The sequence below is a fragment of the Heptranchias perlo genome, chromosome 3 (assembly GCF_035084215.1).
Source record: "Heptranchias perlo isolate sHepPer1 chromosome 3, sHepPer1.hap1, whole genome shotgun sequence".
In the NCBI taxonomy this organism is placed as follows: domain Eukaryota; kingdom Metazoa; phylum Chordata; class Chondrichthyes; order Hexanchiformes; family Hexanchidae; genus Heptranchias; species Heptranchias perlo.
This window is the reverse complement of record NC_090327.1, coordinates 82645272-82670452: the sequence shown is the minus strand read 5'-3', so window position 1 is coordinate 82670452 and position 25181 is coordinate 82645272. Positions and strand designations below refer to the sequence as shown.

The 25181-nt window shown below is 42.1% G+C and overlaps 1 protein-coding gene across 1 annotated transcript in view; it reads left to right on the top strand.

Annotated features, from left to right (window-relative positions):
- pex2 (peroxisomal biogenesis factor 2) overlaps positions 1-2189 on the top strand; it is a 30220-nt gene extending 28031 nt beyond the window's left edge. The window contains exon 2 of the mRNA XM_067976004.1: positions 499-2189. Coding sequence (XP_067832105.1) covers positions 516-1424 — 909 coding nt within the window. The 5' untranslated portion in view covers positions 499-515 and the 3' untranslated portion in view covers positions 1425-2189. The remainder of the gene's footprint in view (positions 1-498) is intronic.
- Positions 2190-25181: the final 22992 nt, after the last annotated feature.

Here is a 25181-nt window from a genome sequence, read left to right as displayed (position 1 = left end):
TTATGTTATAGTTGGCTTCAACATTCTGACCTAGGCAAGAGGGAAAAAGTCAGAGTTGCTAACTCATGATGGCCATCTATTGACCTCAGCTAGAAAGTAGATGACTGTCTGGTGATGGCAAGATCAGGCTTGACTGGTCTGCCATTTCCCTTCTTTCCTCTCAAATCTCTGTGTTTGAATAGTCTGTTCACTGCCCATGCTTACACATGAAAATGGCTAACTGAAAAACATACCGGAGGACTGGTAGTATCATGGAACTGTATGCATGAGCGATTGGAGGGCAGAAAGTACATTGAGAATGTAAGAAGATTAGCTGAGACTTAACTTTCACAAATGTTAAACCCATCTGGAAAATTTGAGTCTGAGGATTGTATAGCATTTTTGTATTTTATTTCATAAAAGATACTTACCTGGCCATGACTGAGGATATGAAAGTTTCTGTTTGAAAAAATAGATGAGATTAAAGACTGAATTCTTTGGTATGTTTTTTCCCCCTAGATGCCATTGGTGACAACATGGATTCCAAAGAAGACAGCTTAAATACCCCGACTCCAGTACTAAGAATAAGCCAGCTGGATGCATTTGAACTGGACAGAGCCTTAGAACAGCTAGTGTGGTCCCAGTTTGCCCAGTGCTTCCAATGTTTCAAACCTGGCTTGTTAACACACTTTGAACCAGAACTGAAAGCCTTTCTGCAGCTTTTGTTATGGAGATATACAGTCTATTCCCAAAATGCAACAGTTGGCCAGACACTTCTGAACATCAGATATAAAAATGACTTATCTCAGGGACAAAAGTATCAGCCAATGAGTAAACATCAGAAGTTATGGTATGCGTTATGCACAGTTGGGGGGAAATGGCTGCAAGAGCGAGTCCATGATTTATTCAGTAATCGTTCTCCAGAGTCAACTATTCACAAGATGAAATATTTCATTACTTTTATAGTTGGACTTTTGAAAGTGGCCGGACTACTGAACTTTCTCATCTTTCTTCAGAAGGGTAGGTTTGCCACATTTCCAGAACGACTCCTGGGAATCAGAGCAGTTTTCTCTAGACCGCAAGGTGCTCGTCAAGTTGGCTTTGAATACATGAATCGGGAACTGTTATGGCACGGCTTTGCTGAATTCCTAATATTTCTTCTGCCACTGATTAATACAAGAAAACTGAAAGCAGTTGTCTCATCGTGGTTCCTTCCAGTAGGTCACCTCCGAAATAATGATGCCACACTAGCAATCCACTGTAAAGAATGTGCCCTTTGTGGAGATTGGCCAACTATGCCTCATACAATTGGTTGTAAACATGTTTTTTGTTATTACTGCATTCAAAGTAATTACTTGTCTGATGCTTACTTCACTTGCCCAAAATGCAGCAGTGAAGTCCAAAACTTAGCACCTTTGACACCTGAAGTTCACATGTCAATGTGATGCAAATATGCCTAAACTCCATTTTGGGATTTGAACACATAATCTCGGCTGACATTTCAATGCATTATTGAAGGACAGTTGCATTGTTGGGGGATGCCATCTTTTGGATAAGAGGTTAAACTGAGGCCACATTTGCCTGCTTAAGTGGATATGAAAGATTCCATGGTACTATTTGCAGAGCAGGTAGTGCTCCCAGTATTTTGGCCAAAGTTCTTCCCTCAACCAATCCTACTGTAAAACACAGATAATTGTTCATTCATTTCATTTGCCATTTGTGGAAACTTTGAGACATTCTGAGGACATGATAAATGCAAATTCTTTCTAAGTAAGGTTTCAGATCGACCATTTACGCATTTTTGGCTGCAGAACTACAGAGACGTTTCAAATTATTCACTGTGGAAATCATTTACCATCTGTTTTGCTATCTGTTAAGACCAAATTGCATCGTCAATGTTCCTTAATTAGTGATTATGGTATGTGTCTATGTTTTAGATGTCTAATCTAATCAATACAAAGTAGATGGATGAAATTTAGCATAATTTCATTGCCAAATGACTTTTATTAATACTTTGTTGCATTACTGAAGCATAGTCATTTGTTTTGATTAACTTGAGATCCCTTGTCCCAAGTGTCTGAATTTCATCTGTAGCATATAGAAATTCTTGAATCAAGTCCCCAGTTTACTCTGTATTTCTCTACCCCGCCCCCCCCACAATTTATTTGCTCTTGAAATTCATTGTTGATTAAACTGATTCCTACATCGCAGCTACATTTGAGTCTCCAATTTGTTCTTGCCTTAAACTTTCTGTGTATGGGATAATAACTGTTTCTGCAGTGCAGTGATGATAGCAAAGCACTGCAACTGGTTGGAGAAGCTTTTAGTACTATTAGCCCATCTGCTTCATATAGAAGAGAACAAGCCACGAGTGCCTAATATCTTTCATAGAATTTTGCAGCGTAGTGGATTACTCGGCCCATTGTGCCTGCCTTGAGCCTCAAAGAGCTAACCTATTTCCCCATATCCTTTAAAATTTTTTCTTTTTCAAATATTTATCCACTTCCCTTTAAAAGCTGTTTTGGACTCTACCAGAAATCATGGTGGATGCAATGTAATTCATGTCCTGGCAACCCTCTGCATAAACAAATAATTCTCCTAGCCTCTCCCTTTTGTTTTTTATTGGCGATTTTAGTCTCTTTGCCAAAATTTCTAGTTTTTCCTTACAACTGAAGCCTCTCAACCCTGGTATTTATCTTACTACATCTTCTGTACCCTCTCCAAGCCTTGACATCTTTCATAATTTAAGGCACCCAAAACTAAACATTATTCTAGCTGCAGTGTAAGAAATGATTTGTGTCGGTTTTGTATTCTGTGACCCTTTTTACAAAACCTAGGATCTCTAATGTGCTTTTTATGTTTTTACAGCTTTATCAACTTGTCCTCCCACTTTTAAAGATTTAGTTGAACCGCTAAGTCTATCTGCTTTTAAAGTTTTTACCATTTGGTACATATTTTATCTCCTTATTCTTCATCCCAAAATATAATATCCTATATTTCTCCACATTAAATTGAATCCAACATCTATATGCCCATCTACTAACTTATATCCTCCTGAAGTCACTTCCAGTACTCTTCACAATTAACTATGCTCCCTATATTTGTGTCATCTGCAAATTTTGATAGTGTTCCCTATACCAAGTTCAAATCACTTAAATATTTTATTTTAGTATGATTCACAAAATATTTTCTACCAAAAGCTCAATACAAAATCACTCAGTTACTAAACTGCTCCAGAATTTACTAAGCTTTACATCTGTAGCTGTCAAAATTACTTTCATAATGTTATAGTATAAACTTGGGCCTATGAGGCAAATATTCTATTTAATGTTCAAAGTTCTCATTTTATTTTGAATATCAAACTTTAAATTTTAAAATTAAATTGCTGGATAGTTCTGTGGTAAATTAAAAGTAGACTAATTAAGTTACCAGGTCTACCATTTTTCGTTACAGCTGTATTTGGGAGTGATCTTGTGTGATTTTGTTAAACGTGTGACAGGAATGGATTGCAGCCACTCTGGTTTGTATGGGGGCAGGAATTAAGGCAGCCTGACTCATTTTATTGAGGTGGAAGAGTGTTGCACAAAATACTTTTCTTTTATCATTGACCACTGCCTGTTCTAAACTTTGGGGCGGAGGGTTTCGGAAATAAATAGCTAAGTGATTTTTTTTAAATCCAGGGAAGATTGAGTACTCAGTTTAATAGTGTATTTATTAGCAGCTACTGTATCTATTTGAATTAAAAAAATGGTGATTCATATAAATGCCTACCACATTACATTCATTAATCACTTGATGAGAGAAAATATGTAAACACTTTGTATAAAGCCCTGCAAGAGAAATAGAATAGATTCTTCAACCATTTGTGCATCCATTTACTAATAGTTTGAATCAGTCCTTTCATTTATTGTCATCCCAGAACACTATTGTGGCTGCTCTTGGTTTGAGTTATATTTTTCTATAAAGTGTATTGCCTAAAAATTTGTTATATAAGGGCATAAACAACAGCTTTTCTTTCCAGTCACTGGCAGTAAGTGATTCATCAGTTTTCCTGAGAAAACCAATTTCATTGCAGATATTCAGTAATTTTCAATCTTACTGAATTGAGTTGGGGGAGGGGGAAGCTAACAAACAGTCCCAATGTGAGGAATGTGAGAAGAAAAACGCTGTGCTCAGTCTTTTAATGCAGTGGAATATCATCTGCTGTCTCATCAGTTTTGCAAAAGTAATGAAAAGGTAATCAGCCTGTCATTTCCTTATTCCTTCACTCATCAATTTACCTTTCTGTGCTGATTCTGCTACATGTAGATGATGTCCAGCAGATAAACCTCAATGTGTCTACCTCTTTAATAATTCATTATTTTATTCCATTCATTATGCATCACTTTTTTCCATTTTACTGTGAAAATTAGTTTTCTTTCTAAATTGATCGGGAAAAAAATGTATATTGGATTTATAGTTCTAAATCATCCAGGCTGCCAAAAAGAAATAGCAGTGCATATTTTATTAGAACACTATTAGGCTTTCCATGGCATTTTTCATGGGTACTTTTGAGATGTGGAACATGGTGTTCCATATTTGTTACCTGTACACTCAGACCTTGATAAGAAGCAAAGCTTTACAGTTTTCTCTTGAGGGCATAGTTTATCCAGTGGGTGGGTGTGAGGATAGGGAGCACTTTGACAGGCTGCAGTGTTGAGGTGAGACTAATGCTGCATGTGAAGCACTTTGTGCTTTCTGGACTGAGATCATTTGGACGTGTGGGAGACTTGACTGCCACTGCTGCTGTTTGTATGCCAGTGTTTATAGTGTCTAGTATGCAGAGCCAGAGGTTTGAATACCCCCCCCCCCCCTGCCCCATAAGAGCTGATCTGTGGTTCCCCATATTTATGTTACTCTCTTTATTTCCTTTTGTTCTTTCTGTATTACTGTCTTACAGTTTTTCTGTGTTTATTACTCTCCCACCTCTTTATGTTCATTGCTGTTAGTCTCCCTCTGTTCCTGGTGCTTTCTTTGATCCTCCAATGATCTCTGCCAAATGGATCCTTTTCCTTCAGTCGTCTAGAACTCCTGTCTTTTCCTCCAGCAACCTCTTACAATGAGGATTAATCATGGAGTGACAGGAGAGAATAAATTGGCAACAGCTGAAACTGGGATCAGAGAGGGACATCAACACACACACTTGCCTTTGGTCTACTGCACATGCGCATGTGTTCTTCACATCAGTCATTTACACGATGAGCTGGACCCTGGATTGGTGGAGAATATGGATATGGTGCCGTCTGCTAGCACAGGAGGATGTATCTAGGGTTAAGGCTGTTCATGTGGAAGGAGGGAGAGGTGCCTGAATAATTGGGAGATAAGATGGGGAACTTTATGGGTAATTTTTTGATTTTTTTTTAAAAATCAAAACAATTCAGGAAAGTGATCAGAGTCATATTTGATAAATCCCTCAAAGCAACAAGTCTATCTCTAGCTGCTGTCAAGAAAGCAAATTAAGGTGTATAAAAAGAGGAATAGAGCATTAGTCAGGACGTACCTGGAGTATTTTTTGTAGTTCTCAAGACCTCACTTCAAGAGGGATGTAGCTGAGCTGGAAGAAGACCTACAAGAATGATTTGAAGATGATTAGAGAATAAAACACATGGAATAGACTCAAAACTGAGACCATTCTTGTTGATGGAGAAACCTAAGTGGCTATATGATGGAGGTTTTCAAATGAATATGGCTCAGGAATAGAGGATCAGTCAGGGATATTTGATTTGGTACAGGATAGAATATTGGGGCAATTGTATAAGCTGAAAAGGGGTAGGTTTAGCAGAATATAATAAAGCATTACTTAACTGAGAGGGTGGTCAGTTTTTGGCTATCTCACCAAGGGAGGTTGTAGGAGCATATAGCTTAGATCACCGCAGTCAAACTAAACAAGTATCTTGGAAGAGAATGTATCATTGGTTACAAATGTTGAACAACAAGAAAGTTGACTAGATGGACCTATGGGAGGTTAAATTGGATAACCCCTGACAACCGGTGTGGGGATCGCGGTACACGATTAACCCACGCCCAGTCGTTGCGATGCAAGCAGCACATTACATTCGTGCTGCCTGCTGTTTTAAATGATTGCTGCGTGCAGCCAGCACTATCTGCACTGTTGATTGGCTGCACGCATCAGCAGGGGGGGTCCTGATAATCGCGAGTGGCTCACATTTCTTAAAGGCAGCCTGCACCTCTTAAAGGGGAGGTGCATTGTGGCTGCAAGAAATGGTGGGAGTCATTTCAAAACTGAATCTATGATGTGATACGTTGAAAAATGGCTGTGCCTGGGAGAGAGCATGCACCAAGGTGCTCTGATGATGCACTGGAGGCCTTGGCGCAAGAGGTGGAGAGAAGGAGGGACATCCTGTATCTGCAGGGGGGCAGGAGGTCAATGCCATGCGCATAGCTCAAAGAACATGGATGCAGTGCAGAAAGAAATTCAATGATTTAACAGGAGTTATCAAGGTGAGTGAGTACAAGCTTCAAGTGGCATATCCTACCAACTGCACCACTAGCCTCACACACTACACCCCCATCACTCACCTACCAACACTTTCAATCAGTACTCAACTGTTCAAATCATACTCATCCTCACACACTTAGCACTGTTGTAAGCCTCACACGGACAACTCATAGTTCACACACACACTGATGGCTATTCAACCATGACAGCCATGTCACCCAAATATCTTATAGGAACATAGGAACAGGAGTAGGCCATTCAGCCCCTCGTGCCTGCTCCGCCATTTGATAAGATCATGGCTGATCTGTGATCTAACTCCATATACCTGTCTTTGGCCCATATCCCTTAATACCTTTGGTTGCCAAAAAGCTATCTATCTCAGATTTAAATTTAGCAATTGAGCTAGTATCAATTGCCATTTGCGGAAGAGAGTTCCAAACTTCTACAACCCTTTGTGTGTAGAAATGTTTTCTAATCTCACTCCTGAAAGGTCTGGCTCTAATTTTTAGACTGTGCCCCCTACTCCTAGAATCCCCAACCAGCGGAAATAGTTTTTCTCTATCCACCCTATCCGTTCCCCTTAATATCTTATAAACTTCGATCAGATCACCCCTTAACCTTCGAAACTCTAGAGAATACAACCCCAATTTGTGTAATCTCTCCTCGTAATTTAACCCTTGAAGTCCGGGTATCATTCTAGTAAACCTACGCTGCACTCCCTCCAAGGCCAATATGTCCTTCCGCAGGTGCGGTGCCCAGAACTGCTCACAGTACTCCAGGTGCGGTCTAACCAGGGTTTTGTATTGCTGCAGCATAACTTCTGCCCCCTTGTACACCAGTCCTTGAGATATAAAGGCCAGCATTCCATTTGCCTTCTTGATTATTTTCTGCACCTGTTCATGACACTTCAATGATCTATGTACCTGAACCCCTAAGTCCCTTTGGACATCCACTGTTTTTAACTTTTTACCATTTAGAAAGTACCCTGTTCTATCCTTTTTTGATCCAAAGTGGATGACCTCACATTTGTCTACATTGAATTCCATTTGCCACAGTTTTGCCCATTCACCTAATCTGTCAATATCGCTTTGTAATTTTATGTTTTCAGCTACACTGCTTACAATGCCACCAATCTTTGTGTCATCGGCAAACTTAGATATGAGACTTTCTATGCCTTCATCTAAGTCGTTAATAAATATTGTGAATAATTGAGGCCCCAAGACAGATCCCTGTGGGACTCCACTAGTCACATCCTGCCAATGTGAGACCCTACCCATTATCCCTACTCTCTGTCGCCTTTCGCTCAGCCAACTTCCTAACCAAGTCCGTACTTTTCCCTCGATTCCATGGGCTTCTATCTTAGCTAACAGTCTCTTATGTGGGACCTTATCAAATGCCTTCTGGAAGTCCATATAAATAACATCCATTGACATTCCCCTGTCCACTATAGTCACCTCTTCAAAAAATTCAATCAGGTTTGTCAGGCACGACCTACCTTTCACAAATACATGCTGGCTCTCTCTGATTAACTGAAAATTCTCAAGGTGTTCAGTCACCCTATCCTTAATTATAGACTCCAGCATTTTCCCCACAACAGATGTTAGGCTAACTGGTCTATAATTCGCTGGTTTCCCTCTCTCTCCTTTCTTAGAAAGCAGAGTGACATGTGCAATTTTCCAATCTAGAGGGACAGTTCCTGAATCTAGAGATCTTTGAAAGATTATAGTTAGGGCATCCACAATGTGCTCACCTACTTCCTTTAAAACCCTGGGATGGAAACCATCTGGTCCTGGGGATTTGTCACTCTTTAGTGCTATTATTTTCTTCATTACTGTTGCTTTACTTATGTTAATTTTATTGAGTCCCTGACCCCGATTCAATATTAGTTTTCTTGGGATTTCCGGCATGCTATCCTCTTTTTCTACTGTAAATACTGACGCAACGTAATCGTTCAACATGTCCGTCATTTCCCCATTGTCAATGACAATATCCCCACTTTCAGTTTTTAAGGGGCCAACACAGCTCCTGACCACCATCTTTTTCCTAATATAACTATAAAAGTTCTTCGTATTGGTTTTGATATCCCTTGCGAGTTTCTTTTCATACTCTCTTTTTGTAGCCCTTACTATCTGTTTTGTGACCCTTTGTTGATCTTTGTATCTTTCCCATTCGCCAGGATCTGTGCCATTTTTTGCCTTTTTGTATGCCCTTTCCTGATGTCTTATACTGTCTCTTACCTCTTTAGTTGTCCATGGCTGTTTTTTTTGGCAAGTAGAGTTCTTGCCTCTCAGGGGTATAAACCGATTCTGTATCACGTTAAATGTTTCTTTAAACATTTCCCACTGATCATCAGTCATTTTACCCATTAACAGATTTGCCCAGTTTACTGTGGACAGTCCCTGTCTCATCCCATTGAAGTCGGCCTTGCCCAAGTCTAGAATCTTAGCAGCTGATTCACTTTTTTCCCTTTCAAACACCACATTGAACTCAATCATGTTACGATCACTATTGGATAGATGTTCACGCGCCGTTAACTAAATCTGGTTTATTACTCACTACTAAATCTAGTATGGCTTGCCCCCTTGTTGCCTCTAGAACATATTGCTGTAGAAAACTATCCCGGACACACTCAAGAAATTCACTATCTTTCTGACAGTTGCTAGTCTGCTTTCCCCAATCTGTGTGAAGGTTAAAGTCCCCCATTAAGACCACTATGCCTTTTTTACATGCTTGTCTAATCTCTGCATTTATACAATCTAGCACTTCAGAGCTGCTGCCAGGCCTCCTATACACAACTCCCACTATAGTCTTAGATCCTTTCCTATTTCTCAATTCAACCCATAAGGTCTCTGTTGGCTGCTTACCTCTCGTTATATCCCCCTTTATCATTGAAATGATTTCATCTCTAATCATTAAGGCTACTCCTCCCCCTCTTCCATTTTCCCTATCTCTCCTGTAGACTTTATAACCTGGTATGTTTAGTTCCAAATCCTGACCATCCTGCAGCCAGGTCTCAGTAATAGCTATCATGTTATACCCTCCAATTTGAATTTGAACCTGTAGTTCATTTAATTTATTCCTTATACTCCGTGCATTTGTATATAGAACTCTTAGTAGGGCCACACACCCTAGCCTGACCTTCAGCTTTGATGCTGGGTTAATCGCCTTACGCCTTCCAGTTTTTATTTTATCTGTCGTGCCTAAAGTACACTTTCTTTCCGCTGCTCTACGCTTTTCCCTTTCACTTGTTCTTGAACAACTGTTTGTACTATTTGTATTGTAAATTTCCCCTGGGTCTTCCCCTCTCTTGCTGCTCTCAACTTTATTCCCTTCTGACTCCCCGCTCAGGTTCCCATCCCCCTGCCACTCTAGTTTAAACCTTCCCCAACAGCACTAGCAAACACCCCCGCGAGGACATTGGTCCCGGTCCTGCTCGGGTGTAACCCGTCACGCTTCTACAGGTCCCACCTTCCCCAGAACCGGTCCCAATGTCCCAGGAATCTAAATCCCTCCCTCCTACACCATCCCTGCAGCCACGCATTCATCCTATCTATTCTCCTGTTCCTATATTCACTAGCACGTGGCACTGGTAGTAATCCTGAGATCACTACCTTTGAGGTCCTGCTTTTTAATTTATCTCCTAACTCCTTAAATTCACCTTGCAGGACCTCATCCCTTTTTTTTACCTATGTCGTTGGTACCAATATGGACCACGACTACTGGCTGTTCACCCTTCCCTTCCAGAATGCCCTGCAGCCGCTCCGTGACATCCTTGACCCTAGCACCAGGGAGGCAACATACCATCCTGGAGTCACGTTTGCGGCTGCAGAAACGCCTATCTGTTCCCCTTGAAATTGAATCCCCTATCACTATAGCCCTGCCACTCTTCTTCCTCCCCTCCTGTGCAGCAGAGCCACCCGTGGTGCCCCGAACTTGGCTCTTGCTGCTTTTCCCTGATAAACCATCTCCCCCAACAGTATCCAAAGCGGTATATCTGTTTGAGAGGGAGATGGCCCCAGGGGACTCCTGCTCTACCTGCCTAGTCCTTTAACTCTGCCTGGCGGTCACCCATTTCCTTTCTGCCTGCATAATCTTTACCTGCGGTGTGACCACCTCACTGAACGTGCTATCCACGATAGTCTCAGCATCACAGATGCTCCACAATGAATCCACCCGCAGCTCCAGCTCCGAAATAGGGTTAGTCAGTAGCTGCAGCTGGACACACTTCCTGCACACATGGTCGCCAGGGACACTGGTGGTGTCCATGATGTCCCACATAGTGCAGGAGGAGTATATCACGGGTGCGAGCTGTGCTGCCATGACTTGCCTTATACTCTCAGACTCTCCTCCCGCTTTTGGTGTCTCCTTTTATACTGTGCTCACCTCTCGGACTCTCCTGCCTCACCTGTGACATCGCACAGTAGTTTTCTCTTGTTGCAGGTCTGCTGCTGCTTTTATTCCCCAATCTCAGTCTTCTACGCTCAGGTCCACTGCCGCTCTGGGGAAAAAGTTTGGAAAAAGTTAGGAAAAGTTAGGAAAAGCAAGGCAAAGCAGCACCTCCTTCCCCCACTTCACCAAACTCCCACACTTACCAAACTCTCAGCAGTTCACACTGTGTTGTCCGCACACCGTGCTTGGATGAAACTCACTGACACATTTCCCTCTTTCTTGCAGGAGAAGGTGACACATAACGGGAAGCAGCAAGTGCCAGTGGCTCCATGGAACATAAGGGATGGACAATAATTGCTGGCCTTGCCAGCGATGCCCACATCCCATAAATGAATTTTAAAAGAAGAACCTGCTGTCCTCTCTCAGGATGATAGCATTCCTGTTCCCACCCCTGCCACTCCATCAGTGCCCTTGCTGTTGCCTGTCAGCCAACCAGCCCACTCCCTGTAGAGTATTGAAACTTTATCGAAGTATAGGAAACCTCCAAAAACACACATAAATGCAGCAACTAACCTGTAACTCCTGCATGATCCCTTTAAATACCACTGGGTGGTGGGGGAGTCCTTTATGCCCTTTAAGTCATGTTTAGCGTTGCTCACTGATTCGTGTCACGATCTCCCTGCTCTTCATGCTGCCAGCAGTCATTAGGCGTTCACGCAAACCCCTTTACCAAGATGGCATCCTGCACACTTCCCATTGGAAGTGTGTGCATGCATCTCAGACCCCATTTTCGAGGCTTAGTTGGCCGCATAGCATCTAAAAAAAACTTCACCCCCAGTGTCTTTCCCAAGCCTTGAGATTTTCAATGTTTCTAATGTTTATGAACCTCCAGCATTTGGCATTCCACACAAAAATCCTTCAGGGATAGAAATTGGCATGAGTGGTGCCCATTTTCAGATGCCAAGCTAATAAATTTAGCAGTAGGACGGCCCGTGCCCAATCTGCACGTGCGTTTGAGCCACTGCTAAATTCGTTGAGCCCATTTTTTAGACATCTCATGCGGCCACCTAAAACGGGCGTTGGGCTCCTAGCATGTGTTAATGAGTGTCTTTGGGCTTCCCCGTTGGTGCATATGTTGTCAGCATGCCGCTGGTTATGGGCCATAACCAATTTCCACCCCTTGTTCTTTCAGAAGCATATGATCCTCAAAATTCATCTTTTAGTTCGTTGGGGCTGGGGTGGATCAGTAGCTTATTTTCAGAATAAGTGAAGGGGAAAAAAAGTAACATTTGCACAACAAAATTTCATTAAAAAATTTGACTTCTAAGAATAATACAAAGTTACAATGCTGCTGGGTGTCTGAGTTTGGTTATTGCTATCTACAACAACATTGATACTCAACTATCTTCATTTTTGTGGAAATTTACTGCCCAACTTGGATCAAAATTGTTCCAGAATTCTTAGAATCATAAAAGTTCGCATCACTGAAGGAAGCCATTCGGCCCATTTTGTCCATACCAGTTCTTTGCTAGAGCAATCCAAAACTATTCCCACTGCTTGCTCTTATCCTGCAGCCCTATATTTTCCTCTGCTTCAAATGGGACTTTTTCCTTAAAAGATGCAATGATCTCTGCCTTGACTACTCCCCTGTGGTGAAACATTGCATGCTCTAATAAGTCATTGCATGCTCTAATAAGTCTTTGCATAAACAATTCTCCTCACCTCCTTAATGACCCTTTAGCAATGACTCCCCAACCAGAGGAAATAGTCTTTCTCTATTCACCCCATCAAAACCCTTCATTAATCTCCTCTTAGTTTTTTCTACTGCAGTGGAAATTTATCTCAAGTCTCATAAAACTACAGTTTCTCATCCCTAGTACCATTCTAGTGAATCTATGCTGTGTCCGTCACTTTAATGCTGCACCCAAAACTACATACTGCCTTGTTCAAATTGATCATTATATTTTTGTACTTCGACTTGTTTTTCCAGAGTTTCCTGCGGCTCTTCCACCAAAGCTACGACAGGTAAGTGGGAGAACCCCAATGGCGCTTCACCTACTATGTCCCTATTTTTAAAAAAAAACAAATGTTAATTGCCTTTTTTATGGATTTATCTACCTGCACTCACCTTTCAAGGAATTATGTAATTGCACCCCTAGTAGTCTCTCTTCCTCCATGCCCCTCTGTCTTTCCATTGTATACAGTCCCATTCCTGGTAATGAACGGTAAAAAAAGAGTGGGATAAAGTTTTAAATTCCAGTCTTAATAACAAGCCCCATACCTATCCATACTTATAAAATCTTTACTGGGGAAAATTATTACTTTAGAGAATAATTACATAAAAACCTGTGTGGATTCCTATTAAGTAATATTGAACATTTGTACATGCTGTAACATGTGTTGCCTGGTGAGTAGATTCAGTATCTATCAGAACATTGTCATCAAATGTGCTTAGGTCTAGAATGGAGTAAATCGCCTCGGGTTTATTTGCATCACCAGTAAAGAATGAAGAGCATTCTTTCTCAGCAGAAACCATGCTTAATTACATTTGAGTACATCCTCAATTAATGCACTTTTAGTAAGATGAATATTGCAGATCCCAAAGGTGAACTTCACAGCTTCCCTCTCATTTTTTTGCAGCTCAGGCAAATTGCTTTCAATAGTGCCTTTCAAGGCAAGTTTTTATAGCCTTCTGTCCTCAATTCCTGAGTTCACATAGTGACAACCCTTCTCTAGTCTGTCTGGAGATTCCAACGTGGCAATCACAGCATCTCCATTCTCTGAAGTGTTCAATCTGTTTTCAGAAATTATAGCACCTGTTGGTTGCCTTCTGGGTCAATTGTAGCTCAATGGGAAGCACCTGCTTGGCAAAAAACTACTTCCTGCACTACTGTTGCTTTAATCTGCAGACTGTTCAGAATTGCACTCTCTCAGTATTAAACAATTGTAGGCTGTCTTCTTGCTGCCCACCACAAAATTAACTTAAGTTGACCTATTGTAGTGCAAGAACTAAAATCTTTGTAGTTCCTACATTTAGGTAAAAGGGAAAAAAGGTTATTTGGCTGACCATAACTTTAAACCGAGCATTTGGTGGTAAGGCTGAGTGTAAATCACATACATTTTGCAGTAGAGTCTTTCACAATTACACGAAGCCCACTTTTTACAGTTAACATACCTATCCTGTTAAATCTTTCCTATCTGGGCAGTAATTCAATGAAAACCAAGGAAGTAGAAAACAAAGCAATTTAAACATAGAAAAATATTACACTGTAGAGGGTCAGTATTTCACAGGATTTAAGCATACCCTAACAACAACATTATATATCTGCTTCCCTTGCTAAAATATGTTTGTGTTTATCGAATAAAGAATAACTTTGTTCAGATTTTCTTAAAGGAGCAAAATTATCTAAATAAAAAAAATTAAATTGACTAAATTAAGGGCAAATATTACAAAACAATAAAGCCAGGACAAAAAAAATGACAATAGACACCACTGGGGTCAATTTTCACAGGGGTTCTCCTGCTTGTGTGCCATAACTTCAGTGGAAGAGCTGTGGAAACCGTGGAAAAACTGTCTTAAGGGATTGAAATTACTGAAACTTTGCTGTCATTTTTGTAAGTTTGTTAAATTTAGAAGAGATTTGTAAGGATTGGAAAGTGGTTAATGTAGCTATTATTTAAAAGAGTCAAGAAGCATACCTGGAAGCTGTGGACCAGTAAGGAAGATTGTAGGAAAAGTCTGAAACAATTTGGAGTGATCTAGTTGAAAGAGCATAACTTTAAAAGAGTCAGCATAGCTCTGGAAAGAGTCAGCATAGCTCTGGAAAGGAAGGTTATATTTAACTAACCCCTGTTGGGAGTTTTTCAATGACATTACCGATGGGGGGGAATGCAATTGAAATTTTGCATTTGAATCCTCAGAAGGCTTTGGAATATCAGCAATTAATGGCTACGATAAATAGTCACAGAATAGGTAGTAAACTATGCTGCTTGATAAATAATTGGTTTGAAAACAGGAAATAAAAGGTAGATGGGAACTACCTTAAATTAGAACTTTTCAGCCTGATAAGAGGTTATAAGTAGGAGACCCTAGCAGTTGGTTTTCATACCATTACTATTTTTAATACATACAAGCAAACTCCCATGAAGTTGCCCATGATTAATCAGAGGATATGCTGCTAGGGGCATTATGCTGTGTAATACATAATGTACTATCAGGGCCACTGATTTTAAAAATCAAATTCCATTTTTATTGCTTGGTATTTGGGCATTTTCACCATTCCATTGGGAATTGAATTCAGTGACTGTATATTACTCTGAAAAATGTTATAAGTGGCCCTTTTAATATATTTATATTTATTCATTCATGTACTTAAGTTTTATCCCTTTCCATTGTTAAAACCGAGAATACACAACAAGATGGAATACAAGATGTGCCAGCTGGAGGTAGATATCTGTGCTGGGTGTTTCCTCAAGGTTTTTCCTAATTGGCTGTTGTAACTTTGGCAGAGACCATGGATACACATGTAAACAGGGTTTCCACCAAAGTTACGGTGGTCACTCGGAAGAAACCGTGAGGAAATTCCTGCTGCTGATATCTAGCAGTACATGGGAGATGTGTGGAGGTTAGCAACACTCCAGAGTGGTCCTGGCCTTTGGTGACACTAGGGAAAATCCTGGCCTTTAGTAGCACTGGGGAGATGGTCCTGGGGTTGGCAGAACTGAGCTGGGAATCCTGGAGTTTGGCAGTACTTGGGTGGGGGTCCAGTGTTCTGGCATCACCATGGAAAGGGAACCTGGGGTTTCGCAGAACTGGAATGTGGAATGTAGGGAGTGATTCCTGGTTAGTCAGCAGTGACGTGGAGCGGACATGTGCCTGACAGTATTGAGGGCAGGGGTTCCCAGGTCTGACAGCACTGGTTTATAACTTTCTAAGAGATCTATTCAAACACTGAATACACTGTTTTCTGATTGGTTTCTCGAAACTAATTAAATGCTGTTTACAGTAAATACAACTGCTGGAATAAATATACAAATTTCATTCTCTGTATTTCTGGTTCTGCGGAACACATGACTGCTTTAGTACCATTTATTTTTAAATTTAACTAAGCAAAATTTAGTCAGCAATTTTTACATCTCTTGGAAAGTGACTGCAAAGGGGGCTAACAAACTCTGTGAATGACCAGCATTGAATCAAACATAAACACTCCTGGTCAGTAAAATTCGGCCAGGTTGTAGGAACATAGGAACATAGGAACAGGAGTAGGCCATTCAGCCCCTCGTGCTTGCTCCGCCATTTGATAAGATCATGGCTGATCTGTGATCTAGCTCCATATACCTGCCTTTGGCCCATATCCCTTAATACCTTTGGTTGCCAAAAAGCTATCTATCTCAGATTTAAATTTAGCAATTGAGCTAGTATCAATTGCCATTTGCGGAAGAGAGTTCCAAACTTCTACCATCCTTTGTGTGTAGAAATGTTTTCTAATCTCACTCCTGAAAGGTCTGGCTCTAACTTTTAGACTGTGCCCCCTACTCCTAGAATCCCCAACCAACGGAAATAGTTTCTCTCTATCCACCCTATCCGTTCCCCTTAATATCTTATAAACTTTCATCAGATCACCCCTTAACCTTCGAAACTCTAGAGAATACAACCTCAATTTGTGTAATCTCTCCTCGTAACTTAACCCTTGAAGTCTGGGTATCATTCTAGTAAACCTACGCTGCACTCCCTCCAAGGCCAATATGTCCTTCCGAAGGTGCGGTGCCCAGAACTGCTCACGCCCGCCCTGGTGTTGCTGGGAGCTGACCTGTCACTATTTTAACCTGCTCCACTGAGCAGGTGGCAAAGTCCTTTTTAACATATGCATGTCAGGTCCTGATGACATCATCGGGACCCAACGTCAATTTTTACTAGGAAGCCATGGCGGCAGTGAGATTCCCGCCAGGCCAACCCGGCGAGTAAATGGATCGGGCCAGAAAAGGCCCAAAAAGGTAAGCTTAAATTATTTTATTACTTTCCTTGTGGGGCCATGAGGATCCTCCCTCCCCCCCCCGATCCTAGGGAAACTCGCGGGACGGATCAGCAGCTGATCCTGCCATTTACCTGGTCTCGGCAGGCGGCATCAGGTCCATGCAAATTTCTGCCGCTTCCCACCAACTTCATGCCTCCCGGAACAGATAGGAAGTGGGTCAGTGGCATTTAAATGAGGCCCTGGAGTTAAAATACCATAGGCCTCTTTTTTGCTGCAGTGAGTGAGTTTGGAACTGATGCCAAAACTCACCCACTGAAAATGGCCTGCAGTTAAAGTTGGGACCCTAATTATTTTGGATTAAAAAGGAATTGAAAACAAAATGGTTAACTATGTTATCAGGATAAAATATAACAAAAACTTGCACAGCTTCTGGAATTTTCCATTGAACTGCAAATGATTAGTGGTTCCCTTCCACCACCCCCACAGCTGTATAAACAAATCATATGTAAACAGGAATTTGCTTTATAGGACTAAAACTCTCCCTACATCTGTCTGTTACACATTGTCTCTCTAAAATAAAAAAAACAAAGAGAAGTTAAGGATAGTATTAGATTAAAAGAAGAGGCAAACAATGTTGCCAAGAAGAGTAGTAAGCCTGAGGATTATGAGGGTTTTAGAAATCAATGAAGGATGACCAAGAAATTGATAGAGAGAGAAAATTGAATATGAGAATAAACTAGTGAGAAATATAAAAACAGATTGTAAGAGCTTCTACAAGTGTATAAAAAGGAAGAGATTTGCGAAAGTAAACGTGGGTCCCTTAGAGACAGAGACAGGAGAAATTATAATGGGGAATAAGGAAATGGCAGAGACATTAAACAAATATTTTGTATCTGTCTTCACAGTGGAAGGCACAAAAAACAAAAGCGGAAGAAGCGGGGAACCAAGGGTCTAATGAGGAACTTAAAGCAATTAAGATTAGTAAAGAAAAAGTACTGGAAAAATTAATGGGACTAAAAGCTGACAAATCCCCTGGATGTAATGGCCTGATGGGGTTTTAAAAGAGGTGGCTGCAGAGATAGTGGATGCATTGGTTTTGATCTTCCAGAATTTCCGAGATTCTAGAAAGGTCCCAGTGGATTGGAAGGTAGCAAATGTAGCCTTGCTTTTCAAGAAAAGAGGGAGAGAGAAAACAGGGAACTATAGGCCAGTTAGCCTGACATCAGTAGTAGGGAAAATGTTAGAATCTATTATTAAGGACGTGGTAATAGGGCACTTAGAAAATCATAATATGATTAGGCAGAGTCAACATGGTTTTATGAAAAGGAAATCATCTTTGACAAATCCATTAGAGTTTTTTGAAGGTGTGACTAGCAGGGTAGATGAGGGGGAACTAGCGGATGTAGTATATTTGGATTTTCAAAAGGCATTTGCTAAGGTGCCACACAAGTGGTTGTTACACAAGATAAGTGCTCATGGGATTGGGGGTAATATATTAGCATGGATTGAGGATTGGCTAACGGAATGAAAACAGAGAGTAGGAATAAACGAGTCATTTTCACGTTGGCAGGTTATAACTAGTGGGGTGCCGCAAAGATCAGTGCTTGGGCCTCAGCTATTTATAATATATATCAATGACTTAGATGAGGGGATCAAGTGTAATGTATCCAAGTTTGCTGATGATACAAAGCTAGTTGGGAAAGTAAGCTGTGAGGAGGAAGCTAAAAGGCTACAAAGGGATACAGACAGGTTAAGTGATTGGGTAAGAAGGTGGCAGATGGCGCATAATGAGGGGAAATGTGAAGTTATCCACTTTGGTAGAAAGATTAGAAAGGCAGAATATTATTTAAAATATTCCTTTAGGAAAGATGAGAAGGCCTTAGAGAGGGTGCAGAAGAGATTTACTAGAATGATTCCAGTGATGAGGGACCACAGGTGCAGGAAGTGTCGTCAGCTGGGGGAGCTCGAGCTCCGGGTTTGGGAGCTTGAGCAACAGCTGGCATCATCACAGTGCATCCACAAGGTTGAGAGCTACGTGGATAGCACGTTTCAGGAGGTGGTCACCCCGCAGCTTAAAAGAGTGCAGGCAAAGAGGGACAGGGTGACCGCCAGACAGACAAGGAGGACCAGGCAGGTAGTGCAGGAGTCCCCTGAGTGAATTTCACTCTCTAACCAGTAGAATACTGATAAGGGAGAGGGATCCTCTGCGGAGTGCAGCCAGAGCCTAGTCCACAGCACCACGGATGGCTCAGCTGTACGGGGGGGGGAGGAGAAAGGGGATTCTATAGTTAGGGGAGCAGACAGGCGTTTCTGCGGCCACAGACCTGATTCCAGGATGATATGTTGCGGTTGCAGAACATTCTGGGGGTGAACAGCCAGAGGTGGTGGTCCATACCAGAAAAATTAAGTGATTGGGTAACAAGGTGGCAGATGGAGTATAATGTGGGGAAATGTGATCAGCATTGTGGTCAGAAATGGGGACGTCCGCTGATGATTGCACAGTGTTCAGTTCCATTCGCAACCCCTCAGATAATGAAGCAGTCCGTGCCCGCATGCAGCAAGACCTGGACAACATCCGGGCTTGGGCTGATAAGTGGTAAGTAACATTCACGCCAGACAAGTGCCAGGCAATGACCATCTCCAACAACTAACAGCACAGTGGGAGAACCGTCACCACACGGACTGCAGCAGTTCAAGCAGGCGGCTCACCACCACCTTCTCAAAGGCAATTAGGGATGGGCAATAAATGCAGGCCTCGCCAGCAACGCCCACATCCCATGAACGAATAAAAAAAAACAAGAGAGAGTCTAACCACCTCCCCTTGACATTCAATGGCATTACCATTGCCGAATCCCCCACCATCAACATCCTGGGGGTCACCATTGATCAGAAACTTAACTGGACCAGCCACATAAATACTGTGGCTACAAGAGCAGGTCAGAGGCTGGGTATTCTGCAGCGAGTGTCTCACTTTCTGACTCCCCAAAGCCTTTCCATCATCTATAAGGCACAAGTCAGGAGTGTGATGGAATACTCTCCACTTGCCTGGATGAGTGCAGCTCTAACAACACTCAAGAAGCTCGACACCATCCTGGACAAAGCAGCCCACTTGATTGGCACCCCATCCACCACCCTAAACATTCACTCCCTTCACCACCGGTGCACTGTGGCTGCAGTGTGTATCATCTACAGGATGCACTGCCACAACTCGCCAAGGCTTCTCCGACAGCACCTCCCAAACCCACGACCTCTACCACCTAGAAGGACAAGGGCAGCAGGCACATGGGAACAACACCACCTGCATGTTCCCCTCCAAGTCACACACCATCCCGACTTGGAAATATATCGCCGTTCCTTCATCGTCGCTGGGTCAAAATCCTGGAACTCCCTTCCTAACAGCACTGTGGGAGAACCTTCAACACACGGACTGCAGTGGTTCAAGAAGGCAGCTCACCACCACCTTCTCAAGGGCAATTAGAGATAGGCAATAAATGCTGGCCTTGCCAGCGACACCCACATCCCATGAACAAATTTTTTTAAAATACCGGTACCAACGACATAGGTAGAAAGAGGGATGAAGTCCTGCAGGCAGATTTTAAGGAGTTAGGAAAGAGATTAACAAGCAGGACCACAAAAGTAGTAATCTCTGGATTACTCCCGGTGCTATGTGCTAGTGAGCATACAAATAGGAGGATAGAGTAGATGAATACGTGGCTGCAGAGATGATGCAGGAGGGTTGGCTTTAGATTCCTGGGGCATTGGGACCAGCACTAGGGAAGGTGGGACCTGTACAGGCCAGACGGATTGCACCTCAGTGGAACTGGGACCAAATGTCCTCGCGGGTAGGTTTGCTAGTGCTGTGGGGGGAGGGGGGGCGGGGGCGGATTTAAACTAATGTGGCAGGGTGATGGGACCCGGATGTAGTAATGGGAAGGAGAAACAAGGGGCACAAAGGATCAGGGAGAAAGATAGCACTAGAGCAAGTAATAGTACAGCATTAGATGGGAGCAGACTAAGAGAGAGTACATGAAAGTCTAAGACTGGTTTGCAGTGCATGTGTGTAAATGCACGAAGTGTGGTAAACAAGATTGGTGAGCTGCAGGTGCAAATAGCCACATGGGAATACGATGTTGTGGTGATAACGGAGATCTGGCTCAAAAAAGGGCAGGATTGGGTACTAAATATTCCTGGATACAAGGTGTTCAGGAGAGATAGGGAAGTAAAGAAAGGAGTGGGGGGGTGGGGGGGTAGCAGTATTGATTAAGGAGAATATTGCAGTACTGGAGAGAGAGGATGTCCTGGAGGGGTCAAGGACAGAATCTATTTGGTTAGAGTTAAGAAATAAAAGAGGTGCCATTAAACTACTGGGTGTATTCTATAGGCCACCAACTAGTGGGAAGAAGATAGAGGAACATATTTGCAGGGAAATTACAGAGAGGTGCAAAATCTATAGAGTAGTGATAACTGGGGACTTCAACTACCTTAATATAGACTGGGATAACAATAATAATATAAGGGGCACTGAGGGGGAGGAATTTTTGAAATGTGTTCAGGATAACTTTCTTAACCAATACATTTCTGGCCCAATGAGGAAGGAGGCATTGCTGGACTTGGTTCTAGGGAATGAGATGGGCCAAGTGGAGCAAGTGTCAGTGGGGGAGCATTTAGGGAGCAGCGATCACAGTATCATAAGGTTCAGAATAGCTACGGAAAAGGACACAGACCATTCTAAAGTAAAAATACTCAATTGAAGGAGGGCCAATTTTAGTGGGATGAGAACAGGTCTGGCCCGGGTAAATTGCAATCAAAGATTGGCAGGCAAAATTTTAATTGAACAGTGGGCAGCCTTACAGGCGGAGTTGGTTCGGGTGCAGTCTAGGCACATTCCCACGAGCCAGAAAGGTAGGGTAACTAAAGCCAGAGCTCCCTGGATGACAAAAGAGATAGTGAGTAAGATGAAACAGATAAAAAGGGGTGTATGACAGATGTCAGGTTGATAACACAAGTGAGAACCAGGCAGAATATAGAAAGTTCAGAGGAGAAGTGAAAAAGGAAATAAGAGGCGCAAAGAGAGACTATGAGAATAGACTGGCGGCCAACATAAAAGGCAATCCAAAAGTCTTCTGCAGGCATGTAAACAGTAAACGGGGAGTAAGAGGAGGGGTGGGGCCAATTAGGCACCATAAAGGAGATCTACTCATGGAGGCAGAAGGGATGGCTGAGCTATTAAATGATTACTTTGCATTTGTCTTTACCAAGGAAGAAGATGCTGCCAGAGTCTCAGTAAAGGAAGGTATAGTGGAGATACTGAATGGGCTAAAAATTGCTTTAAAAAAACAGTTACTTGAAAGGCTAACTGTACTTAAAGTAGATAAGTGATCATAACATGATCGAGTTCAATGTGGTGTTTGAAAGGGAAAAAAGTGAATCAGCTGCTAAGATTCTAGACTTGGGCAAGGCCGACTTCAATGGGATGAGACAGAGACTGTCCACAGTAAACTAGGCAAATCTGTTAATGGGTAAAACGACTGATGATCAGTGGGAAATGTTTAAAGAAACATTTAACGTGATACAGAATCGGTTTATACCCCTGAGGGGCAAGAACTCTACTTGCCAAAAAAAACAGCCATGGACAACTAAAGAGGTAAGGGACAGTATAAGACATATGGAAAGGGCACACAAAAGGGCAAAAAATGGCACAGATCCTGATGAATGGGAAAGATACAAAGATCAACAAAGGGTCACAAAACAGATAGTAAGGGCTACAAAAAGAGAGTATGAAAAGAAGCTTGCAAGGGATATCAAAACCAATACGAAGAACTTTTATAGTTATATTAGGAAAAAGATGGTGGTCAGGAGCCGTGTTGGCCCCTTAAAAACTGAAAGTGGGGATATTGTCATTGACAATGGGAGAAATAGCGGACATGTTGAATAATTACTTTGCATCAGTATTTACAGCAGAAAAAGAGGATAGCATGCCGGAAATCCCAAGAAAACTAATATTGAATCGGGGACAGGGACTCGATAAAATTAACATAAGTAAAGCAACAGTAATGAAGAAAATAATAGCACTAAAGAGTGACAAATCCCCAGGACCAGATGGCTTCCATCCAAGGGTTTAAAGGAAGTAGGTGAGCACATTGTGGATGCCCTAACTATAATCTTTCAAAGATCTCTAGATTCAGGAACTGTCCCACTAGATTGGAAAATTGCACATATCACTCCGCTTTTTAAGAAAGGAGAGGGAAACCAGGGAATTATAGACCAGTTAGCCTAACATCTGTTGTGGGGAAAATGCTGGAGACTATAATTAAGGATAGGGTGACTGAACACCTTGAGAATTTTCAGTTAACCAGAGAGAGCCAGCATGTATTTGTGAAAGGTAGGTCGTGCCTGACAAACCTGATTGAATTTTTTGAAGAGGTGACTAAAGTAGTGGACAGGGGAATGTCAATGGATGTTATTTATATGGACTTCCAGAAGGCATTTGATAAGGTCCCACAAAAGAGACTGTTAGCTAAGATAGAAGCCCATGGAATCGAGGGAAAAGTACGGACTTGGTTAGGAAGTTGGCTGAGCGAAAGGCGACAGAGAGTAGGGATAATGGGAAGGTACTCACATTGGCAGGATGTGACTAGTGGAGTCCCGCAGGGATCTGTCTTGGGGCCTCAATTATTCACAATATTTATTAACGACTTAGATGAAGGCATAGAAAGTCTCATATCTAAGTTTGCCAATGACACAAAGATTGGTGGCATTGTAAGCAGTGTAGATGAAAACATAAAATTACAAAGCGATATTGATAGATTAGGTGAATGGGCAAAACTGTGGCAAATGGAATTCAACGTTAAAAAAATGTGAGGTCATCCACTTTGGATCAAAAAAGGTTAGAACAGGGTACTTTCTAAATGGTAAAAAGTTAAAAACAGTGGATGTCCAAAGGGACTTAGGGGTTCAGGTACATAGATCATTGAAGTGTCATCAACAGGTGCAGAAAATAATCAATAAGGCTAATGGAATGCTGGCCTTTATATCTCGAGGGGGCAGAAATTATGCTGCAGCTATACAAAACCCTGGTTAGACCGCACCTGGAGTACTGGGAGCAGTTCTGGGCACCGCACCTTCGGAAGGACATATTGGCCTTGGAGGGAGTGCAGCGTAGGTTTACTAGAATGATACCCGGACTTCAAGGGTTAAATTACGAGGAGAGATTACACAAATTGGGGTTGTATTCTCTAGAGTTTCGAAGGTTAAGGGGTGATCTGATCGAAGTTTATAAGATATTAAGGGGAACGGATAGGGTGGATAGAGAAAAACTATTTCCGCTGGTTGGGGATTCTAGGAGTAGGGGGCACAGTCTAAAAATTAGAGCCAGACCTTTCAGGAGCGAGATTAGAAAACATTTCTACACACAAAGGGTTGTAGAAGTTTGGAACTCTCTTCCCCAAACGGCAATTGATACTAGCTCAATTGCTAAATTTAAATCTGAGATAGATAGCTTTTTGGCAACCAAAGGTATTAAGGGATATGGGCCAAAGGTATATGGAGTTAGATCACAGATCAGCCATGATCTTTTCAAATGGCGGAGCAGGCACTAGGGGCTGAATGGCCTACTCCTGTTCCTATGTTCCTATGTTCCTAAGTCACCCAGTCCGGATGGGATGCATCCTAGGTTGCTGAGGGAGGTAAGGGTGGAAATTGCGTAGGACTGGCCATAATCTTCCAAACATCTGTAGATACGGGGGTGGTGCCAGGGGACTGGAGAATTGCAAATGTTACACCCTTGTTCAAAAAAGGGTGTAAGGATAAACCCAGCAACTATAGGCCAGTCAGTTTAACCTCAGTGGTGGGGAATCTTTTAGAAACGATAATCCAGGACAGAATTAACAGTCACTTGGATGAGTGTGGATTGATAGGGAAAGCCAGCACGGATTTGTTAAAGGCAAATCATGTTTGACTAACCCTATAGAGTTTTCTGATGAGGTAACAGAGAGGGTAGATGAGGGCAATGCAGTTGATGTGGTGTATATGGACTTTCAAAAGGCGTTTGATAAAGTGCCGCACGGTAGACTTATCATCAAGATTGCGGCCCATGGAATAAAGGAGGCAGTAGCAACATGGATACGGAATTGGCTAAGGGACAGGAAACAAATAGTAATGGTGAATGGTTGTTTTTCGGACTGGAAGCAGGTGTGCAGTGGTGTTCTCCAGGGGTTGGTGCTGGGACCACTGCTTGTCTTGATATGTATTAATGACTTGGACTTGGGTATACAAGGCACAATTTCAGAATTTGCAGATGATACAAAACTTGAAAGGGTAGTAAACAGTGATGAGGATAG